The following is a 23718-nucleotide window of genomic DNA, read 5'->3' as shown; positions in this document are numbered from 1 at the left end:
AACCTGGGAACACCCAGAGCAGGGAGTTGAGGTTCCCCATTAGTGAGCTGATAAAACCCCTTGAGTTTATTTTGGGGAGGTGAAGCAAGAGCCCTGCAATAAATTTGATTGCTGGTTGGATTTTGGAGCTAATTATTTGACTCGAGTAATGACCTTGCTTGTGGTTTGAGAGGAGCTGATGCAAAATCTCCACCTCAACACCCAGTAGGAGCAATTTTGTTAAATTTCACCTCTTTTTGGGGGGGCAGGGATGCCCAAAAGTTGATGCTTCTGTTTCAGAACAAGCCACATTTATTCACCGTGCACTGCATTTATTTCAGCTCATCCTCAATGAGGTTTAATTAATATTGAAATCTTAAATCAGCCAGTTCAGCCAATGTTATTTGAGCTCTGATGGTTTGCTGAACATCTTCTCCCATGGAATGGTTTTTAAATAGAGGAAAATACCAAAAAAATTTCTTGCAACATCTGAAATGGAAAGTAATGTTCTGTGAATTTACAAAGTTATTTCTGAGGATGTGTAATGTATTTTTGCAGAGTCCCTGTTCTAGGAGAGGCTCTTCCTGCTGTTTGTTGTTTCTCTTAATGTAAACACAAGGAAATACTGGGTAATGGATAAGGAAAAGAAATAGATAAGGTATATAGAATAAACCCTGTGTTTTTCAAGCAATTGCCCTTCTTGCTACTTTATTTTTAATTTTTCCAGCTTTTCTGGAGCCATCCTTGAATCAGCCAAGGCCAGGTGAGACTTTTTCCTTCCTTGCAGATCCTGAGGCTTATAAAGCTTCAATCTGCTCTTCCATAACCAAATGTTTAGTACCTTCCAGACTATTTTTTCATTTGGTATTTCTTCTTAACAGTAGTCCCACTCTTTAACCCACTGGTTCTTTTGGGTTGAGCCAAGGGTTCGTCTGATCCCCCTGGCCATATCAAATTCCAGGAGATAAGAACTTCACCTGCCCTCCTGACAATTCTCAGACTAAATACAGAAAAGAATCTTGGATATACCTCAAAAAAAGGTGATTTTTATTTTTTTAATTTAAAATGAGGAGAGAATACTTAGAGAAAAGAAAAAAAAAAAGATGAGAAGGAAGGGAGAAGATCAGTGAATGTCCAGCATTGATTTAGAAACAGGTTCTGCCAAGCAGGGAGAAAAACAGTCTTTTCCAATCCATTCTGTTTATGGTTATTAGTATCGATATAGTATTTCTCTTGGCTCCCAAAAGGAAAAGTGGGGAATGAATTTGGAAAAAAAATACATTCCTGTAAATAATTTTTTTCCAATTCAGATGTTTTTTAGGAAACGAGGCAGAGGGGGGAAAATCTGCTTCTCAAATGTCAAGGACTTGAAAGACTAAAAATACATCACCGGAATAAATAAATTAACCCAGAAGACAGGACTGATGCTCTGCAGGCATCAGGGATTAAATAAATTCACTAAATTCAAAGTGGTATTGCAGATAAGAGCTCTTTGTGCTGCAGCATGTACAGCTTATTGATTCTGGGATTGAGGTGCTGTGCACTCTTGTAAAAGGGACTCTGCCTGATATGGCTTAATCCTGCCGTAATGCAGAGCCCCGCGCTCCCAGCATGGAGCTGCTCTGCCTCCCCGTGCAGCTTAATTTGGTTTGTGCCTCCGTTTGCTGCACCACATCTGTGCCCTGTCCCCCCAGCCCTTCCCCGGGCAGCTCTGAGGGACAAGGGGCACTTTGGGAGGTGCTGAGTCAGCAGGGTGGCTGGGGTTTGGGCAGGAAGGGGCTGTGGGTGTTTTCCACAGGGATGGAACAGTGCAGAACTTCCCTTTTCCAGCCGGTTTTGGGGCACTGCAGGGACAAGGGATCCCCAGAGTGACTGGATCCCTTGGGGAGCAGCTCCAGTGGGGATCCTCCTGCAAACTCATGTGTTGTTACAGGAGCCACCACGGCAGCAGGAATGTGCCTGAACAAAGTCAAAACACGACCTGGCCAGGTGGGATGGATTTTTCTGGACAAAAAAGTGGAAAGGTGTGTAATAAATTCCAGAGGGGCTGTTCCACACCCAGATGGAATGAAGTTGGGTAAGTTCCAGTTTACCTGCTTTCCATGGCAGAGGGTGTTTTCAACCCCTGGTCAGATGCTGAACTTCCAGCCACTTCACACGAATACAGAACGACATTTAATTCCTCCTCTGGAAGTTCTCCTGGGGCTCAGGAGCTCAGGTTTCTTCTGCAGGTTTCTCTCCAAATACAGAATTTTATCATTTCCCAAGAAAGAGGAGAAACTTCCAGGCCTCTGGAATGTGAGGAAGCAGCTGGGCCAGGCAGTGATGCTCTCAGGGTGTGTTGGTCTCTTGAGCCATCTCTCCTGGGTGAGGTGGACCCAAGCACCAGAGCCTTCCAGCCTTGGGGCATCCTTGGCTGTTGGCTTCCAGAATCTCTGGGAAAAGAGCTGATCTGGCCAAGGGGAAAGACTTTTAGTATCAATTGTTGTCTCTCAGGAATGAGGGAAGAACTCAGGGAAGAGCTCCACAGCATGAAAGAAGTTGCTACAGCGACTTTAGGGTAACCTCCCCAAACCCCTGTATCTCCCCCAGGTTTGGCAAATCTCCCAGTATCTTTCACCAAAATCAAGCTCTTAATCTCAAGACACCTCTCCTCTCCTCCTCAGGCTGCCTCCTGAGCACGATCCACAGGGCCTGTGTTTCAACACCCAGGATTCATTAATATTTCCTGCAGAGTGCTCAGTAAGTAGCAAATAAAGCAGGAAGTGTCCCAGATGTTGGAAAGAAAAAATGGAATTATTCATTGCTTACTAACATCAAATGCTAATGTGAGAAAAGCATCCTTGAAGAAATCCTTGACTAAAATTCATCAGAGTGATGTGAAATCACTGTTTTAATTATGCATCTTTGAATGTATTTATTAGTCCCGGTTCTGATCTGACTTACAGATGTTTAGCAGTGATAAGGGTCTGCTGCAGCCTTCGGAATTACTCATGATTTATAATGACAAAACTTGGATCAGAATTAGGTCCTTGTCACTACTCTATAATATCCTTTCATCAAACTTCACATTCAACAGATGAAAGCGACCGCGGTTTCTGCAATTTCCAACTCTACCGCTGAGCCCATGAGTTTCTTTTTTGAAATTTCTCCTCCAGAAGTGATGACTCTCGCAGCAAATTTTGTCTGCTTGAGTTGTACTTGCCACGAGAAACTCGAGAGCAAAGGAATTGGACTCTTTAATCCATCAAAATTATGTGTTTGGCCTTGTGCTGGCAATAAACATGGGATTTTAATGGAGGAGTTAATTGCTTTAATTATGCAACTCTGCAATCTCGTTCTTTCTTATTGTTGTGACTATTAGATATATATCTAATACTGAGAGATTTTCCAAACTTATGGGATATCCAGGAATTTGATGAACTTACCCAAAAGCTCAACACTGGACAACTACTGGAGTGTGCTCAATGCCAAAGATATTTAAAATAAAACACCTTCTGCCCAGGAATGATTCAAAGCCATGTGGTTTCTTACCAAAGAATGATGGAATTTTAAACTATTGCTTGTTCTAGAGCTGATCCAGAAAGAGCAAGTCTCCAGGGATGCTTTACTCCCTAAGGCATGAATGCATGATTAAGCTAAATGTATTCCATAAATGCCTTGATGACATTAAACTAAATTTTTTAAAGAACAGATGGAGAAAGTTAATAAATATTTCATTCTATAATATAAAACTCACTTCTATATTCACAACTTCAGGGATCCTCAGCTTCACAGATATCAATAAGTCTGATGGATTTCTTGCTGCATTCTCATTCTTCTGCCCTGGTGTCTCTTATGGGATCATCATTTCTGCATGCTTGGATTGTTTTATGGGATCAGTGAAAGGCAAGTGACTGTAAATCTTGACCTCTTCTGCTCCTGGATTATATACTTTTATTCTTTGTGACCATAAGTGTTCATCTCCACACTGAATAGATAATTAAATGACAAAAATTATTCAAAGGGAATTTATAGTGAGAAATTATCCCTTGAAGAACTGATGGGGAACAGGCATAACCCAAGGAGAATCAGGGGAAAAAAATCAGTTTAGAATGGCGAAATCAAACACTAAAATCTCTGTGTGTTTAGGAATGTCACAAAAAATCCATTCACTGGGAAAAAAAAGAGGATTTTTACCTGCAAATCCCAATTCTATTCAAACAAAATTTCCATTAAGGGAAAACAGTGTGGATATTGCTTAAGAACTGTAGCCCAAGCCTGTTATTCATATGAAAGAACTAATCTTTACATGGGGGAATTACAATTTCTCACTCTGTGTATGCCATGAATCTTGTAAAAGAATAATTAGAACTTGCTCGGAAAGGAAAGAAACGCCAGACTTGAATAATATTTTAGGAAGAGCATTAACAAACATTTTTACATTGCCAACAATCTTCAGCGCTTCCTAGCAGAGATTTACATTCCATTATTAATTAACTGCACTGAGTCAATAGTGTGACATAAAGCTGGGGAGATGTGAGTTGAGCACAAACTCTGACATCCAGGAGAACAGCTCTTTTGGAGGAGTTTGATTTAAAATTTATGCAGATGAGCTCGGCAAGCAAGGACCAAACAAACTACTTCAAAGCACCACGCTCCAGCCCGAAAAACATGACAAGATCAAATCTTTGTCATTTCTCAAGTGTCTTTACAAGCCTCTGCAGATTCAGGGTAAATAATTTCACCCTCAGTACCTGGATAGTTTGGTGGAGAATCAGGAGGTAATTGCTCTTTGTAGGGTCACTGCCATGTCAGCCAATCACCTGAGTGACTGCAAGAATTTGAATATATTTAAATGTTATACAATTTGTCTTTTTGGAGCTGATTGCAGCATCTGGGTCAACCAAAACAGAGCCAAAAAAAATACCAGGGCTATTATCCCCACTCCCTTTCCCCCAGCTCCCACCATTATTCAGTTTTCGGGTTGAGAATCTTCCCCAAACTATGTCCAGGGAAAATATTAAATTCAGAGTAATGACAAAAATTATTTAAAAAATTTATAGTGAAAAATGGCCACTTGAAGAACTGATGGGGCACAGACATAACCTATGGTGACATCACAATATCATGCCATTGTCCCCCTTTTTTTCCCTCAGCTGGGATCATCTTGCAGTTTTTGGGTTGGGAATCCCCACAAAACTGCATCCAGAGAAAATATTAAATGATGAGTAAAGCGTTGCTGTAAAGAAATACTAATTAATTCACGTAATGTTTCATGCCACAGAAATTGGTTTATTCCCTTATTGAAAGTTAGGTTAGGTCCAGCTACATTTGTATCTTCAGAATCAGGGCTTTTAAGGAAAAAAAAGTTTCTCATGTTTCCCGACATCCCATTAAAATGGTTGTCCTTTGACGTCGATTAGAGCCGGCTAAGGAAAAAAAATCATCCTTAATTGCTTTTTAGAAATAGACATTATTGCTTGCACCGTCACAGCCAGATTCGATTTCCTTTTACAAGAAGCTGGGATGCTGGGAATGCTGTAAAACTCCAGCTCTGCTGAATATGGATGTGGAGCTGTGCTGGCAGAGAGCTGGGGGAGCTGCTTTTCCTTGGGCTGCAGAGAAAACTGCTGCAAACCCCACAAACGTGCTGGAATTTCTCCCAAGTGGAAAAGGGCTGAAGCTGGATGTTCAGCTGGGGCTGGTTTGGGATGGGCAGTGGTCAGACAGCTCTGCTCTGGGACCAGGCTGGGAGAGCTGGGGTGTTCAGCTGGACAAGAAAGGCTCCAGGGAGAACTCAGAGCTCCTTCCAGTGCCTAAAGGGGCTCCAGGAGAGCTGGAGAGGGACTTGGGACTAGGGATGGAGAGGCAGGAGAAGGGGGAATGGCTTCCCACTGCCAGAGGGCCGGGAGAGATGGGATATTGGGAAGAAACTCTTCCCTGTGAGGGTGGGGAGCCCTGGCACAAGGTGCCCAGAGAAACTGTGGCTGCTCCTGGATCCTTAGCAGTGTCCAAGGCCAGGTTGGATGGGGCTTGGAGCAGCTTGGGACAGTGGAAGGTGTCCCTGCCATGGCAGGGGGTGGAGCAGGGTGAGCTTTAAGGTCCCTTCCCACCCAAACCATCCCAGGATTCTATGGATGCTCAGCTCTCCATCCCTGCCTCCCCACAGTGTGAGCATAACCTATTCCCACAATTACAGCTACAAAAATGATCAAGTCCTCAAAACCTGCCTGCGTTTCTTCACAAGGAGCATCACCAGTTTTCTCCAAGCCTTCTCCAAATTTCTTACTGCAGGGAGTCCATAATGTCTCTGCCCACCAGGAAGAAAAGGAGTCCAGAGAGAAGCACCAGGGGCACCCCAGCAGCAGCAAACATGAAGGACCAGCCGTAGAAGACATTCACAGGGACATCATCCAGGCACTGCTCGCTCCTCTCCAGAAGGATGTACTTGTGAAAGTCAGCTGCAAACTCCTTCCACATCACAAAGAGAAACACGAGCAGGAGAAACAAACCTCCTGGGAAGGGAGACAAAAGTGAGTTATTGTCTGTGCAGGAAATACAGGAATAAAGGTGACAAAAGATCAGAAAAAAAAAGATCCATCCTCTGCATCAAAGCTCTGTGTTGCAGGATTGTTGCTCCTGATGTTGCTCTGCAGCTCCTGTGGAAGCCAAGGCCACTGGCCATGGGAGAGCCATGGTCACACCCTGGTGACCAGCTCCTGCCCTCTGAACCCTTGTGCTTTGACCACCAGCACTTCTGAAGGCTCTGCTCCAGCAGGATATGGCCATGGAGAAATCACAAGAGCAGGGCTGACGTTCCCAGCAGGGATCTGCATTCCTCTCTCAAAGGTGGGATGTTTCACCTTTTTCACTTTTAATTTCTCAGAGATTAATGAGGAGAAACCAAGACTTAGTTCTTCCTTTTTTGTATCTACCCTTCCAAGACATGGAATGCCAAGGTGCTGGGATCAATCCTGCTGATGGGAAAACCCTAGCACTGACCCTGTCACCCCCAGAGCCAGCAGAGCCTGCAGGGCCAACACATCATGGACTGGGAAAGGCACACAGCCATGAGATATTAACCTGGGATGGGCTAAATAAAATAAACTAAATACCAGAATAATAACAAGAATAATAAGCAGCTGACATCACGAGGTCGGAAGCAGACGACAAAAATGAGAGTGGCCCAAATCTCATTTACTGTGTGTCATTAAAAATATATACCTATGGTGCATTTTAGACTCAACATCTATTAAAGCTAAACACTGATGGGGTGATGACAGGTCTGAAAGCAGTTCAGAAATATTTGATCTTGCTACTTCACAGGTAGAAGCTGCTATTTTTAAATGGTGCTGTATAACATATAGATATACACACACACACACATATATGAAAGAAATACATCACAGCTTATATTATTTTTATGGCTGAAGCCAACAGCTCGAAATTAATTTAGTTGACAAGTTACCACACAGTTCTGTGGATGTGTTGCAGCTTCTGCAGGATTTAATTTCTCCCCTTGCCATTTTTAAATCAAAGGTAGTTGTGGTGTATTTAATTATTCTTCCTGGCAGCTTATACACTCCAAAATCCAGCTCTTGTGCTAGGGAAAGGAAAGGGGTAAAGCTTGACATTGATTTATCTGCTTTGGTAGGTTCCTGAATCTTCAGTCAGAAAAAACACATTCGTGTTTTGCTGTGATTCTGTTTATAGTGGTTATAAAAACATCTCAGAGCCAAAAATAAGACTCACACGAAGGTAAGAATCTTCAAAGTCCTCACCAGGAGTCAGACAGAAGTTGCAGTTCACCTCCCTAAGCTGTCACATCTACTAAACTGCCTCCCATACCCTAAAAAAATGGGATCTTATCAATCAAAAACTGGCATAGCCGTATGAATATTCTTTACATCTCCCCACACTGATAATTCCAGCCGCTCCCACTGACGTGGAGGAATCCTTGTTTTTCCTGGAGAGGCAGGCAAGGAGTTAAACAGCAGCTGCTGGAACATTTGCATGTTCATTGAGGTTTTGATACCACTTGAAATTAAGTGCACAAATAAATATTTTACACTTACTATGATAGTTGTATGCTTAAAATACCAATTATTCTACTATAGGAAAACGATGGCGTGTTTAAATAGTCGCATGTCCTTTACAAAATACAATGTATTGATAAGAAGGCAATTAAGTCTTTATTACCAATGTAATTTAAAATTAAATTAATTAGATAGCAACTGAACCTTGAAAAGTGCTCCTTTAAAGATCAATTTCTATTTCATTAACTTATAATACCTACCGTAGGAGACGCAAATGAAAGCGCAGCCCCAGTGGGACTGAGAACGTGGGTATGGAAAAGCACCTTGGAATTTTGCTTTAAATAACCAGGAATTCTGCCTTGATTTCTCCCAGGACAACTTAGATGGCCTAAGTCTCATTTTTTTGAAGTAATTAGATCAAAACTTTCCAGTTCTCACTGAGAAGGGTGTGGGAAGTCCCAGGTGTGGGTGGCACCATCCCCAACCTCTTCAGGTGATAAGGAATGGGAATTGGTCGCTTCTCTGGCCTCAGGAGAAGCTCCAGGTATGGAAGGATTTATTATTAAACAGGTACTGGAGGTGATGGCATGGCCATGGCATCTAAATTAAGAATGTTTTCACACTCTGGGCAAATGACAAGAAAATGTAAAGCAAGCAGCCTTCTTCCCTGGAATAATTACAGCTGAGTGATGAAGAATCCCTGGGATTTACACCATGTCCTCGGTGGGAAGAGAAAATCAGAAGGGCAGGTGCAGCCAAAGGACGGTGGGAGCTCAGGAAGGGCAGCTCACTGAAATCTGCTCAGCCAGAAATGCTTGTTTGGAGCAATCACAAGCATCCCTGAATCTGCCTAAAATTTGTCACACTTATGGCCATCAGCAGACTCTTCACAATGAGAAAATCAGGATGTTTCACCTCCATATTACCAAAGTGTTTGGCACTTTTGTTTTAAAATGCTGTTGTACTTGGGATTTTTCATCTTTTGAACAGGTTTCACTTTACTCCCTCCTTTCTGGGGGTTTTTGGTTTGGACACAGCAGAAATCATCTTTGTTTCCTGACAGCTTTGGATGTAGAGACAAAGATTCCTTCCTGCTTTGGGCAGCAAAATGAAAAACTGAAAAAATGTAGTTTTCTGCCCTGAAAATGAGACTGGCATTAGCACCCATGCCCTAGACAGAGGATGTGTGTTGGGTTTGGGTTAGTGGAGACCTCATCAAACCTCATCCCCACCCTTCTCTCAGCACCCCAGTGGTTTCTAGCGCTGGAAAATTACCCAAGTGATCCCTTTCCTTGCCTCCTTCTCCCTCTTTGCCTCTGTTCATTAGGATGGCACTGGAAAAATTAACTGTGAAACTCCATCTCCAGGCTGATGAGGTCAGCGGCATCTTCTGGGGAGGGGCTAATTGCCAGAAAATTGCAGTGGGGTATTAAATCTGTCTCCTTTGTGCTCTGCAGATCCAGGAGCCTGGAGCTCCATCCCCCTCTCCCAGCGGAGCTGCGTCTCCTGGATGAAAATTGAAGTGGAGCTTTTGCCTTCTCTCACTTTATTTCCTTGTGACACCTTTATAGCTGCTAATTGTGGGGACAGGTGAGCGAGCTCAATCTTTAACTGTTATTCTGGGGAAGCTACTGAACTTTTGTGTAATCTGCTAATTAGGAGAACGATGAACTTTGACTCGTTCTCCTCTCTCACTCGTTGCCTCTTAAGGATGTTAATAAGGAGGAAATGGAGGGGTGACCTCCAGCTGCCCTTCCATAACTGACTGCCTTTGCTGCACGTGGGGAGCCTGAGACTGCCAAAGTGGAGCTGCTCCGTTTGGGCAGCAGAGTCTGAGCTAAAAATCCAGCACTTTAGCTCACAGGACTGGGAAATCTGCCCTTTCTTTCCATGCTGTTGGGTCATGCTGAAGAACAGGTTGATCCCACCACGGGCAGGGATGTGATCCATGATCCCAGGTTGCTCCAAGCCCCATCCAACCTGGCCTGGAGCACTTCCACTTGCCCAGCTTCTCTGGGCAACCTGTGCCAGTGCTGCACTTCTAAGTTTGGTCTCTAAAATGCCCAAAGGAAAAGAAAACCGAGGAGCACAAGGCAGGAAAGACAAAGGAGCACAAGCAAAGTTGTCTGAGCAACTCGAAGAGCTTCCAGAAGCAGCAGATTTGCCCTCTGGAAAGTACAGTAAATAAAAGGCATCTTGGGGGGAAATCCAAAGGGATCCAGTTGAGCCATAACAATGCTCACCCTTCAGCACTGGATTGTCCTGGTGATGGAGGAACACACAACCCTCCTCAGGACCATGCCAGGCTGCCCATCCCTAAATGTTTGGGAATGCATTTGCACCAGCAGTGCCTTTAGAGCCTTTTGGTGGGAAAAGTGGCATCATTTTGCCATGATCAACCACGACTTCTCCCAAAAGTAGGGAGTTTCTGGGCATAACCAAGCTGCCAGTGAAGGGTTCCCTCAGAGGCTGGGACATTCCTGGTGCTCCATCTCCCCATCCGACTGCCAGACCACATTCCCACCCTGCAGATTGCCAGCTTTTTCACACTTCCTCAAGGAGAGATCATCTCTGCAAGGGAGGTTAATTAACACTGACCTGCAGGCCATGATTAGAAGACAAGAGGAGCTTTCTCCTGCATCATCCCTGCACATCCTGAGATCCCAGGGAAAGGGGTGGCTGGGGACTTGAGGCTGTGTTAAATCCATTGTTCCTACTGCTCTGTGCAATTATGCAAAATATTTTTAGTAGGGATAACGAGAAAATAACCATGGAGGGATGCAACCCAAATCCAGCAGGAAGCCAGGGCCAAGCAGGATCCAGAGGTCTGAGATCAGGATAAGTCCCCCCAGAAATAAAAGGATCAGTTGAAACACCAAGGAAACTTTGCTGAAAAACACACTGAATCCTTCTGCTACCATTTGAATGGAAAATATAGTAGGAAGTGTCTTCCAGCTGAACTCGTTCCCCTGAATGACTGTTAATAACAATGATTGCTGTTCAGATTGAAGCTGCATTAATACAAACTTCAATTTTAACAGCAGCATCTTTGTCTAATGCCAAGAGGTTTATGTGATGCATAATCAGCTCTTCTAAAAAGTGTCACATTCTAAGCCCCAGCCTTTTAATCAAGGAGTAGTCAAATAAAGTGGAAAAACAATGAAAAAAAAAAAAAAAAAGAAGACAGTTGAGTATTACTCTGCATCCTTTGCTGTGATATTTCTGCCCAAGGTGCAGACTGGACACACTCCTCAGGGACATCTGCTGCCTCCTGGGAGCCTGGACTACAGATGGGGAGGGAAAGCTTCCTGCCCTGGCACAACCCTTGGATTATTCTCCATTATGGGATCAAAATTCCATGGAAAACTACAGGCTTGAGGCAGCACGGCTGGAAATCTGTTTGTGGAAAAGACCCTGGGGGTGCTGGTGACAGCAGCAGGACACAAACCCAGGGGTGCCCAGGTGGCACCTGGGCTGTCCCAGCCATGGTGTGACACAGGCCCAGGGCAGTGCCTGGGTCAATGTCAATTCCTTTCTTCTTAAATATTTTCACTAATGCTTTCAGGCCTCCCAAATTTGGGCACACTCAAAGCCCAAACTGAGAGCAAAAACACTGTCTCATGTGATTTTTGCCAGATATGAGGAAGCAGGAGCTGGTGCAGGATCTGCAATTAAGCAGTGGTTTTTCAGAGAAAGGCCTGATTTCATTACCAAGTTCTTCACTTGGCGCAGCTCAGCTGAGCTCCAGCCTGTGGCTGCTTGAGTCACAAAAGAGCTTTTTTCTGAGTTTGAGTCAGTGGTATAAATCAAGTATTTCTACTAGTGAAGCCAGTTATTACTCTCAAATACAGAAAAGGAAAAAGCCCAAGTGATAATTCAGTAAAATCATTGGTAAGAGCAGTGGGAAAAATGAATAAATGCCTATTTTTAATTCATTTTCCTGCTGTGCCTTCATTTCATCTTCTCAGATGAAATGGTCTCCTTAAGCCAGCCCTCCAATTTTGGATCACCAGGTTTGCTTTCATCACTCTGTGGGTTTCCAGCTCTATCAAAGGGAACAGCAGAGGCAGGAGCAGCCCAAATGCAAAGCCTGGCTTTGGGGACCTGAGTGGGGCTGATGCTGCCCAGGCTCAACACAGCTACAGCCTTCACTGGAATAAAAGGGTTGCATAGAGGAGCAGTAAAAAAATAGTGGTTTTCAAAAATCTCAGCCTTTCTAGGACTAAGGACTATATTGCTAAAGCCTGACTGAGCACAGAATCATGGAATCACAGGATGGCTTGGGTTGGAAGGGACCTTAAAAACCATAAAGGCCATGGACAGGGACACCTTCCGCTGGATCAGGCTGCTCAGAGCTCACAGGAGTTTAATTCCAGTGGGGAAGAGGGAATTCTCTTTGCTGCTCCCATCAGAGCTCCATTTCCCACGGCAGCACCTCATCCCCACCTGCCCCCCACCCCAAAGCCACCCTGCCCCGCCGTGTCACCTCACCTGAGAGCAGCAGGAATCCTCCCCCGACCTTGAAGGAGCGAGGGCTGGAGAAGGGAACCCCACAGACCAGCAGGAGCCCCGCTCCGAGCCCAGCAGCCACGGCCAGCAGGATGAACGCCGTCCAAAAACCTCTGTACACTGCAACAGGAGCAAAGGCAGTGAAAGGAGAGGCAGAGAGCCTTTCTTCAACCTCAGAAGCCCTTTTTCTTAATGATCCCGTGTTTAACCCCTGCTTTAGCAACAGTAAAAACAACAACCTGTGTCAGGCAGAGCCGAGGCACCTGGAACAGCCACGGGGTCAGGGGGAATGTCACACCCTGCAGAATGGGACTGGAGTGAGGCCAGAGGGCTGGGAAGGTTTGCCAGGGAAGCACACCACAAAAGGGGGTTGGAGGAAAGGACATCGTTTTTAGCTGTGCCCGGGGGGTGTGGAGAAGGTTGGCAAGGAAGGGAAGAAAATAGCAAAAATTGGAGAGGTGGAATCAGAGCACAGCTTTGTTCTGCTTTAATTAACGCTTCGGGAAGGTGCCAGGCTCCTGGTTTAAAAGAAAGGCAGTGTTTGTTGGCAGGACTGCAGGGAAAACAGGAGCTCAAGAGTTCCCCCATTAATGGCCTTGTTTGACTCCAGGAAAGAGAATGGGGCAGGGAGCAGCTGCCTCTTCATCCAAGGAATTTTTGGGGGTTTTGCTCCACACAACCACCCCAGGCAGAGCTAAGCAAGCTTGGTGCATCACATCCCACCAGATGGGACAGGATGGGGTGCAGCCCAGGAATTTAGGTAGCCAAGCATCTTCCAGACACTGCCACAACCCTTATCCAAAGGCGGTGGTCTTCCAGCAGAGACCCTCTGATCCCCTGCTCCCCATTCCCTGATTAATCCAATCCCTTGGATCGCCCCATCTCGCCCTGCCTGTTGTTTTCCAGAAGCTCCAGCTCGATTTGAGCCGAGCACGAGCAAGTGGGTAATGCTGAAATGATTCACACTTGAAAGAAAAATGATACAGAGAAGATGCGTTTTCCTCATTTGAAACCATTTTGTCAGGAGAGGCACTTAGGGAGAGATAAGTATCTTGAACTCTCCAAAACCACAGAATTCATTTTCATGTTTAACCTCCCGTCACCCGTTTCTCTCAGGGAGACTAAGAGGATGCAGATAAGGCAGAATTATCTCTGGAGCAGGTAATAGCTGGAGGACCCCTCTCCTTGGACAGCCTCAGGTTTGTCAGCGTTTGCAAATGAGGATGGACTGGCTGGGAAGAAAAGGGTGTTAAGAGCAAAATCCCCAGAGGGTTTTGCAGAGGATTGGGGTAGGGGAAGAGCCCGGTGCTCCCTGCCCTAAATGCGGAGGCTGAGCCACCCCATGTCCCCAGGGGTGACAGGGACAGACAGAGCCCCCTGTCCCCAGCACCTTCACAGAACCACTGAGGTCAGAAAAGATCTCTGAACATCGAGATCATCCCTGGGCTGTCCCGAGGGACACGTCTGGGGAGGGTTTCATACCGGGGCTGACAGGCAGGGACAGATGCCTCCAGCGTCCTTTATTTAGGATGGAAAAAATAGTGTGTGTTTACCAGCAGGATCATTCAGAACCTGGACCTTGTGCTTGTTTCTCCCAACAGGAACAATCCCATGGCTTATGCAGCACATCCTGCATCAGCTTCTCCTCCTCCTCCCTCCACAGGTCCCTCGAATCCATTTGGCACCAGAGTATTCCCCAGGGCAGGAATCCTGCACAGCACAGCCAAAGAAACGAGCTGCTCTCCCTCACATGCTCCCACTGACAGTATTTTTATTTTTTTTAAATTAATTTCTCACAGAAAAGAAAAATAAAATAAAACTAAAAAAAAGGTACTGCTAAAGGCTAAGGAAAAGGTCAAGATGTTTGTTTGTGCAGAACGTCTGCCCTGCATCCCCGGAGGCAAGGCAGACTGATGCACACTATTTAAAGAAATCAATTCATTTCAAAAAAGATCATTGAATTAATTCTAACTGCTGCCACCAATTTAGCAAATTAAAATTCCTAGCAGCAGCTGATTCATTAAAGAACTCGGAAAATATAGAGAAACATAAATAAAAAAGGGACCCAGTTGAAAGGGAGCTCTTCAACTGCGTAGTGTTCAGTGCATTAGAAATAAGCCAGTCACTTACGTGGATTTTCTAACAATTTGGTCATTAACTGATCTTCCAGTGCTTGTTTATTTTGTGTTGCAACAAATCAGCACCTGAGCTATCCCAGGAAACCAGACTCTGGGACTGAGTCAACACTGGGCTGGGTTTGGGTCCTCTGGCTCCAGCTCTACAGCGAGTGAGGAGGTGGGGGAAATGGATTTATTCTCCTGCCTTGCTCACAGGAGTAGGTGCAGAGCACCCAGCAGGAAAGAGCACAGCCCATCCTGGCACAGCTGGGCTGGAGAGGAAATTTGGGAGAACATCTCAATGTGTGCTTGGGGCAGCCAACCAGGCAGGACTGGTTGGTTGGAGCTTTCCAAAGGTCTTGGCCATGCTTGGCCATGTGGATTTACTGACACACATCCCAAATCTCTGCTCAATCCCTTGGAAAAGGAGCTGCAGGGGGAGAAGGATAGAAACTCACCTGCAGTTGTGTCATAGGAGGGATGGGGGAAAGGTCCAAGAGCAATGGGCATGGGGAAGAGGTAGCCATGCATGCAGAACTTGGGGTGAGCTTGGCTGGCTGGAAAAGATGAAAGAAAGAAGAATTAAATCCCTGTTTGCTTTGATTTCCTGCAGAACCACAGTTACAGGGTTGAGATGGTGATGTGCTGCTGTGCAAAACCTGCAAAACCCTCACTGAAATCAGAAGGCTGGGGAGGAAAAATGGATAATAAATCTTGGCCGGAGAGAAAAATAAAAATAGAAATAAGAACGATGGAAGAGGGGAGATATCAGAGGATCTGAGACTGCTTCTTGCACATCTTCTCATCTTCATAACCTGAATCTAAGGTGGATGAAAATCATGCAATATGGAACAGCTGAAATCAGTGTAAATATTCCCATTGCTGTTTTCCTCCAGAGAATGTGCCTGACTGCCTGGAAGGGTCAAAATGTTTGGGTACCAGAACAAGGTACTTCCAAGACCTCCAGCTGGTGAGAAGGAAAAGCACAATTAGAGTGGAAGTGCCCCATCAATATTAATACCACTGAGGCTTATCATGATTAACAGTAATAGAATGAATGTTAAATGAATTAATTAATGGCTGGCCACTTATTTAAATATGTTCCCCAGCTCAAAGGAGCACTTTATAATAGGTGGACATTAGCTCATGCTAAATTGACTATGGAATACCTATTGAATTAATTATTACATCCACGGGAGCAGCAAATTAATTTGCCATGATCAATCCTATTATAATAAACACCTAAAGAAGTAGCAAAAAATTTGCCAGTTATCAGAGTGACTCATTTTACTTCAGGTAAAATTATATTATGCATTTCCATACAATGTAATTCAGTAGCAAACTCTCTGTCCTTTTTTTATCACAAACTTTCCACGTGAAAAACCTCCCATTGTTCACTTGAACGGTGGCGGGAACTATTCCTGCAAGATTTTACAGGAAACAGGTCAGGGGCTGGGGGACAGCAAAGTCATTTGAAATTTTAATCACTGCAGAGTAAATTTGGTGTGGGAACCTGCATTATTTGCAGGGAAATGCTCTCTGAGGTGATAGTGCTGCTCCAGCATCTTCCATCGAAGCCTCGGTGGGCACAGAGCCAAGGTTTTTGTGGTGTTTAAAGCATTTGCAGAACTTATTTAAAATCTGGGGGTTTTTCCCCGGATCCTACTGTAGAGCTGTGGCTGCTAGCAGGGCAGCATGTCCTGGGGCTGGTCTCATTCCCTTCCTATTCCTGGTGAGAGCACTTGGCTCACTGGGCCAACCCTTCACTGCACAAGGGCCACCAGGTTGGCACCAAATGGTGTCACAGGACAGGTTTCACCCTCTCCCTCAATTTGTTGTTGAAGAGTGTTGTTTTCCAAAAAATAAAACATTTTGCACCCCTCTCTGTTTTTTTCCCAAGTGTAATTTTAGTGATCTTAAAAAGCAAAACAAGCAAGATCCTAAAATAAAGTGGCTTTTCATGGTCCATCACTGAGCTCAAAGGACCACTGGACACCACATATGTGCAATTCCAGCCTTCCCAGTGCAGAAATCAGTGAGAGCTGGGAATGCTGAGCACCTGGAAAGCAGAAAAGAGGGACAGAAGTGTGATGCCAGGAAGGGCATGGGCTCACATTTATAGAAATTTGCTGAACACAAACATCAAGAGCTATTGGGAGGGAAGGGGAGGAAGGAAGGTTCTCTGTGCTGGTGGAAGCCACCACTTCACACAACTTTGTAGGTGATAAATTAAATGGCATCAAGAGGTTCCTACATTTCTGTGAACAACTGAGAGCAAAATCCAAGTCAAAAAAAAAAAGCACAGAAAGGGCACAAAAAGGGTGAGCCAGGTTTGCTTTTGAGATACAAGAAAAAAGAAATAAAACCATCTCCTCATCCCTGGGAGCACTGCCTGAGTTTGTTTCCCATTAAACTGTGAGGGAATGCTGTGGATATGGAGTGGTGGCATCATACTCACTGTACCAGAAGGTCCAGATGGTCTCGGGGTGGCCCTCGCCAAAGAACCAGCAGCGCCAGAAGAAACCCTCGTGGTGGAAAGTGAGGATCTCCTTCCCAACCTCTGTTGGAGCTTCAGCCTGGGGAGGAATGAAAGTCCAAGCTGAACCAGGGAAGATCATGGTACAAAGAGGACATGTTTTGCTTAAACAGACGTTAATTTAATTTTTATGGGGTTTTTGTTCATTTTTTGAGTCTGTTTTGGAGGGGTTGGGAAACACAGAGGAGCTTCTGTCCTTGACTTTCTGCCATGCCCCAGCTACAAAATGCTCCGATTACAAATTGTCCTGGAGACCTGCACAAACCATCAGCTTCCAGAGCTCTGACCTGATTCTCCTTTTACTTTCAGGATAAAATCCTGACTATGACAAGGGGAACATTCAGCCCTGAAACTTCCTCAGCTGGTGGCTCTGACTTGGTGCATCCACAGCACATTTCCCTGAGTTTGCCAGATACTCAGCCCATCCTTATCTGCAAGGGACAGGATTCGACAGCTTAAGAAAGGGCAAAGAAAGTAAAAACACAGCCTGTTATCCACAACCAGTAACAGAAATAGAAATAATAGAAACAGTGTCTGAAATAGAAATAAAATAGCTCAGAGGGAAGAGTAAGAACAGTTCCTATTTCTGCCTGGTGCTTTTGAAGTCTCTCTGCCTCAGCGCCAGGCTCCCCAACACTTGGCCAGGAGCGTCTCTGAAATGTTTGAGATGCTTATTCATGTCGTGCAGTGCATCATCTCTGCTCTTTCCACTTTCAAAAACAACTAAAATGCGAAACAATTAACAGTCACTTCCCAAGTGCACAAAAAACAAGTAGCACTTCTCTCTCTGTGCCATCCCCAGACTTCACCGAGCTTCTTGAAACTAAAGACCCTGTCTTCTGTCTCACTCCTTCAGGCATTTTTTCCATCATATTTTTTTTTTCTTTTCAGTAGGGAAAGTCATTTGGAACCATGACTAAAGCAAACAGTGCCCTACATTTGATTATGGGATTCTGAAATGAAAGGAAAATATTTCTTGCTGGCATCATGATGCTTACCCAGGGTGACTCACCGCACCAGGAAAAAAATCAAACCTAATTGGATTGAACTTTGAAGTAACAAAAAGTCTGCACACAACAAGGTCTCTTCCTGTCATTTTGTAATGGAAACCACACATTGATTGGCACAAAAACTTTTCAGGGCAGTGGGTGGCTCGAGGAACTGATCTGGTTGTTATTTCATTGAAGAGTTAGACAACAGCAAGTGCAGCGAAAATCCAACCTTGAGGGATCTATAAACGAGTGACACCAGCCCTTAGCACTGAAATATCAAACTGTCCCGGGAAAATTACATTTCCTGCTAACTAAAATCCTATACAAATCTTTATTTGAGGATATCCAGGCCACTGGTTGGATGGGCAGAAACTCATCTGCTCCGCTCTGTGTCTGATGTTCACTTTTGTTTGCTGTCTGTGCTGCAGCTGTATCACTTCAGATGGAAGTGACTGCCAAGCCCCACACTGTTAAAAATGAACTAGTTTTAAATGAAGAAACTACAGAGGGAGAAATCTTTTAATGCAAATATCATGAGATATTTTTTGTTTTTAGAGGGAAATGCTGTCAACAACTAGAGCTCTTACATTTTTGCCTTTCATTCTCTAATGTTCATATCTGCCAGACTACAGAGGTGCCCTCTTAATATTTCCTAGACACCCTTTACTCCAGTCAAAATGCTCAATATCATGGAAAAGCTGGTTTGGATTTTAATGAATTTAAAGTTTTACCTCAGTCTGACGTTTTACATTAACAGATCACTATCACTGAGCACATATATATTATCCCAGATTTCAAAATTTTAGATTCAGAATTATTGCAGTAAGTTCTTTCAAAGCCCAGGATTTCAGAGCTCACCCTGCCGGTGCTCAGGCTGCTGTTCCCATGCTCCAAGACCCCGCAGGTGTCCGTGGCCAGAAGCCAATAATCCGTCCCAAAGGCGATGAGGAAGAGCAACACCCCGGTGCCTCCGAGGATCCCTGCTGCCAGGGCGGCTGCTCCGACCTTCATGGGGCAGCAGGAGGGAAACCAGCCCGACTGGAAATCAGAAAAGGAGGAAAACCCCCGAGTTTCCTGGGTTTCTGGGAGAGCAGAGCCAGGGGAATGCTATTTTTGGATGTGGGTAACGATCTCCTGGCTGGTGTGAGTTTCAGGGGGTGGTGGAGCAGGACTAATAAAAGCAGATGACCTGGCGTAAGCAAGCAGCTGTGGCATTAGGGATCATGACAAACAGCTATGGAGGCAGAGCAGGGAGCTTTCCAAGGGGACACATGGCTGCTCTGGCCAGAGGAGCAGAGCTGGGAGCCCTCAGGACATGGCTCTGGGTCACGAGTGCAGAATTCCTAGGACACCAGGGAGTTTTTCCCATCCCAGTGGACTCAAAGGTCTTCCCCACACCATGGAGTCTGTGGTGTCCTCAGCCCCTGCAGTGACACCTCTCAGTGTCCCCACAAGTGGCACTTGTGAAATTTGTGTCTCCTTCTTCCTCTGAGCTAAACTCTGCTGCGACTTTTACAGAATTAACTCCAGAGATCCAAGAAAAATATTAAAACACTGGGATATCTTAAATATCCCAGTCCTCTCGGAAGTGATGCAACCAACACCTTTGCAGGTCCACATGGAGCTGGACAAGGAGCTCCAACCAGGTGCACACATGGACACAGCAGGGCTGTCCTGCAGCTGTAAATGTTCTCCCTCTTGCCATGGAAAAGTGGATTTTATGGATCCATACCCATCCCACCCACCCCTCCTGCTGTGGGAGAAGTGTCTCCTGGGAACAAGGACATTCCTGCTTGGAATTTCACTGCCATTTGCTTCCTAATGTTGCTGGCTTCTGCTGGAGCATCTGCTGTAGATCACTGCCAGGAATGGGATGCCAGACTAGGAAAATTATAATTTCTGCAGGGCAATAACTACATTCCTGTGACATGCCAGGAGGCCAGGAGAAGAAATTTGAATTACAGTGAAAAATCAGGTTCAGAATTTCTAACTCTAGCCTTAGTCATGACCTGCTCTAAACAAGGGGGGATATGAAGATGTTGACTTCCCTATCCTATGGGTATTCATGTTGCCAAATTAATTTCAAAATCAATTTAATATTTAAAGTTACCTGTGAACATATGGGTATCTCAAAGCAACTGCACACTGGCTGGGAACCTGGAGAGGGCTGGGGAAAATTTTGACTACACTTCTTATTGAGGTACACAGAGTGATGAATATACTCAACCTCCTATACGCACAACAGAATTTAAATTATAATAGTTTATTTTCTCCTCTGCATTATTTGTGTTAAATATTACACAGGTAGCTGTTAAATAACACATTAGACCTCTCTCCCTCACTGTCCCAGCAGCAGAGCTGCTGCTGGTTTAACCTGACTGTGAGCATGTGAGGAATTCCACAGGATCCAGGGAATTCCCTGCACTGACACAGGCAGAGAGGAGAGCTGGGACAGGAGCAAACTTACCATCATGCAGAGTCAAAACTCAGCCACAGAGCTGGGATTCTGCAGGAATAAACACACACTGTCCATCCCATTGTCCTGCCATCCCAATGGACACACTCCCAGCTCCAGCAAAGGGTTTCCATGGAGGTTCTGTGATCAACTTTCCCTAAACCTCCACTCTTCCCATTCCTACACAAACTAACCCTTTCCCAGCCCACCCCATCCCAGCACATCCACTCTTTATCCACATTTTTCACAGCAATGACACACCCATCCCACAGTCACTGGTGCTTCAATTAGGTGAGCTCTCTGTATTGAACATGAAATGGTTAATTAAACACGAAGTACAACTTATCTATCACCTAAATAATCAATTAGTGCAATTCCAATTGGTTTTCATTTAACTACCCCACGGTCCTGGTTAAACCTGTCTGAAGTGACAAGGACAATTGGTTGCCATCTCTTCTTGTGATCTCAAAGCTGGACACGACTGGCAGGAGCTTTGGCAGCGCTTGGAGGAGCTGGGTGAAAACAAGGATTTGCACACCAGGAGTGAGGATTTTTTGTAGATCACACTGCAATTACATAAAATTAAAATGCAAAATGGGCACTTGTGTATTTTTGTTTTTAAAAAGGGATTAATGCACACTTCCCCATTTCTGGGTGTGTTTTCAGCCAGCTGTATTTGGCACTGCTGTTTTTGTGCCACTGCACATCCCGAGTTAGTGCTGTTGGCCATTTGGAAGTGTCCTCAGGAATTCTGAGTCCCACTGGCAGAAAAACCCTGCATGGCTGAGGCGGAGCATTGCTGGTGCCCAGCCTTGGCTCTTCTGAGGCTGCTTTGTGCTCAGTCCAACATCCTCCAAATTCCCAGGCTGTGGAACAGGAATTGAGTTCCCAAGGTTGAACTGTCTCTCCATGCACTGAAATCCCACTCCTGACAGTTGTTTCTTTTCAAAGACAGGCTGGACAGGGGTTGGAGCAACCTGGTCCAGTGGAAGGTGTCAGAACTGGATCACCTTTAGGGTCCCTTCCAACCCAAGCCATCCTGTGATTCCATGACAATTCTGTGATTCCTTGTCACAGCCCCAGGTGCTCATCACCTGCAGGATCCAGAAAGTTCCTGGGCAATGAGACCATGTGGCCTTTTCCCCCAGCCTGTAGAAAGTGGCAATGATGTTGGTTGTCCTTTGGAGCCTCTGTTGGGATCTCTGCAATGCCACACCAAAGCCAGGGGGTGAATTAACCAACCAGCAGCACTTTCCATGCAAAGACAGAAACAAATGTCATTTCATTCCCAAGGAAAACAATTCTCCCTTTCCTCCCTTACCTCTCCTGGTGCCAGCAGAGACCTGCTTCAGCATCCTCTTATCCCCAGGGCCAGGTGATGGTGCCACCATGGGCAGCTCCAGGATTTCAGTGGGTGCAAGGGAAAGTTGTATCCTGAGCATTTTATTAATTCCTAATTGACCCTAAGGAATTTTTTTTTCCCTTAAGCTTTTAAACAAAAATTGTGGCTCTCCAAAACATACATATTCTAGCAAGGAGCTGGGGCAAGTCAGCTCAGATTTTTCACAGAATTGGGTGTTTTACCTTTGGATTGATCAAAGACTCCATCAGCACAGTCTGTGTTATTATTTCCTGTGGTTTGATCCATGCTTGCAGAAAAATTTACATTTTATGCAGATAGATCAACATATTTTCTCATGTGGAAAGCAGAGGATTTCTTGGAATTTGATAAAGAGATGAGATTTCAGGGCTGCCTTTGGAGACTTCACTGACCCCTTTGGAGATCTGCAGACCTTTCTCCATTGGACCTTGGTCTGACAATCCTGGGTGGTGAAATCCTGGAATAGGCTGTTCAGGGCAGTGGTGGATTCCCCATCTCTGGAGGGATTTAAAAGCTGTGTGGATGTGGCACTTGGGAACATGGGTCAGTGGTGGCCTTGGCAGTGCTGGGGGAATGGTTGGGCTCTGTGTTTTTAAAGGGCTTTTCCAGACTGAATGATTCCATGGTTCTGTGATCTGTCCTGCTCCAAAAGGTGCTCCAGGTGGTGTTTCCTTAGGTAGGTGAGTGAATCTCTCTCGTGAGTCTCTCCCTTTACTCTTCTCTCCCCAAACCTCAGAACAAGAAGACACCAAGGACAACCAGGCCACGACAGAGCACCCCAGCACTACCAACATTACCATGGAAAAGCCACCAACATCCCTGCTGGTTTCACAAAGAGCAATCCCCCAGTCTGAGCTGTGCTGGAAAGGAGAGCAACAGATACCCACATTGGCATTTGCCCCTTTAATTCTGCATGAATATGATAATCTCCAGTTCATCTCCATCACACGCTCCCTTTTCATCTGCCCCGTCTCCATGTCTCTTGGAAGAAGCACATAAGCCTGGATGTTGAAAGATCCTTAATGGTTCTTCTGAGGCTGAATCCCCTCCAGGACTTGATGTCAGGAGAGAAAAAAGCTCAAATTTGCCTCACCTGCTTCCCAACTGCTGCCAGCCTTTTCCAGGATTAAGTCATTATAATCTTCTTAAGCAGTCATGAAATAAAATAAACACCAGTGTGGTTTTCTGCTCAAAATAAAAATATTAAAGTTCACGTGAGGAAATGCTTTTGGAGTTGTGAGTACAAGGGAGATTTTGCCTGATTTTCAAATGCAGCTGATTGATGTCTTTGCACAGAATTTTCTGATATGGTTTTTGGGCTCTCACTTTGCCATCGAGCTGCTCCCCTTCATTAACAACTTTGGCCCATTTTAACCTGAACTTTCCACAGACTCTGTAAACTTCAGAGTAAGCACAGAGCAAAAACTCTCTGAACTCCTAAAGGAATCAAACTGATGCAATTTATTTCCACAGAACCATGCAATATTCAATGATACACTGAATCCGTGTTTTTAACACTTTTTAAAGGACTAAAACCCTGGAAAGAATTAATTAGGCATGCTCTGAAGCCTGAGCATTTAACAGTTTTCCACTCGGTTGTAGAATTTTAAGACCACCAACACTGAATACTGGCAAAGATTATCAAAGGTATTCTGGGCTGAAATAAAAACTAGTCAGAGGGCTTGGCCACTAAGTGACTGGAAAATACTTCATAAAAGCTTTAGCTGGGCT

The 23718-nt window shown here is 44.9% G+C and overlaps 1 protein-coding gene across 1 annotated transcript; it reads right to left on the bottom strand.

Moving 5' to 3' along the window:
* Positions 1-5227: 5227 nt before the first annotated feature.
* Positions 5228-19297, bottom strand: LOC146437567 (transmembrane protein 182-like). Its single transcript, XM_085060679.1, has 5 exons — positions 19010-19297; positions 17082-17199; positions 15082-15180; positions 12489-12626; positions 5228-6476 (listed from the first exon to the last, which is right to left on the bottom strand). Exons 1-5 carry the CDS (start codon positions 19160-19162, stop codon positions 6247-6249), a joined length of 738 nt encoding a protein of 245 aa, XP_084916805.1. The 5' UTR covers positions 19163-19297; the 3' UTR covers positions 5228-6246.
* Positions 19298-23718: the final 4421 nt, after the last annotated feature.

This window comes from Lichenostomus cassidix, chromosome 4A (assembly GCF_008360975.1).
Source record: "Lichenostomus cassidix isolate B80296 chromosome 4A, HeHo_3.0, whole genome shotgun sequence".
Lineage (NCBI taxonomy): Eukaryota > Metazoa > Chordata > Aves > Passeriformes > Meliphagidae > Lichenostomus > Lichenostomus cassidix.
This window is presented reverse-complemented; position numbering and strand designations above follow the sequence as displayed.

What these genes read in the sequence shown, in the direction of transcription:
- LOC146437567 (XM_085060679.1), bottom strand. Translation starts at nt 19,162, where the DNA reads ATGAAGGTCGGAGCAGCCGCCCTGGCAGCAGGGATCCTCGGAGGCACC. An exon ending in CATCTGGACCTTCTGGTACA is followed by an intron (nt 15,181 to 17,081) that starts GTGAGTATGATG and finishes CATCTTTTCCAG; the next exon opens with CCAGCCAAGCTCACCCCAAG. An exon ending in AGGATTCCTGCTGCTCTCAG is followed by an intron (nt 6,477 to 12,488) that starts GTGAGGTGACAC and finishes CTCCCTTCCCAG; the next exon opens with GAGGTTTGTTTCTCCTGCTC.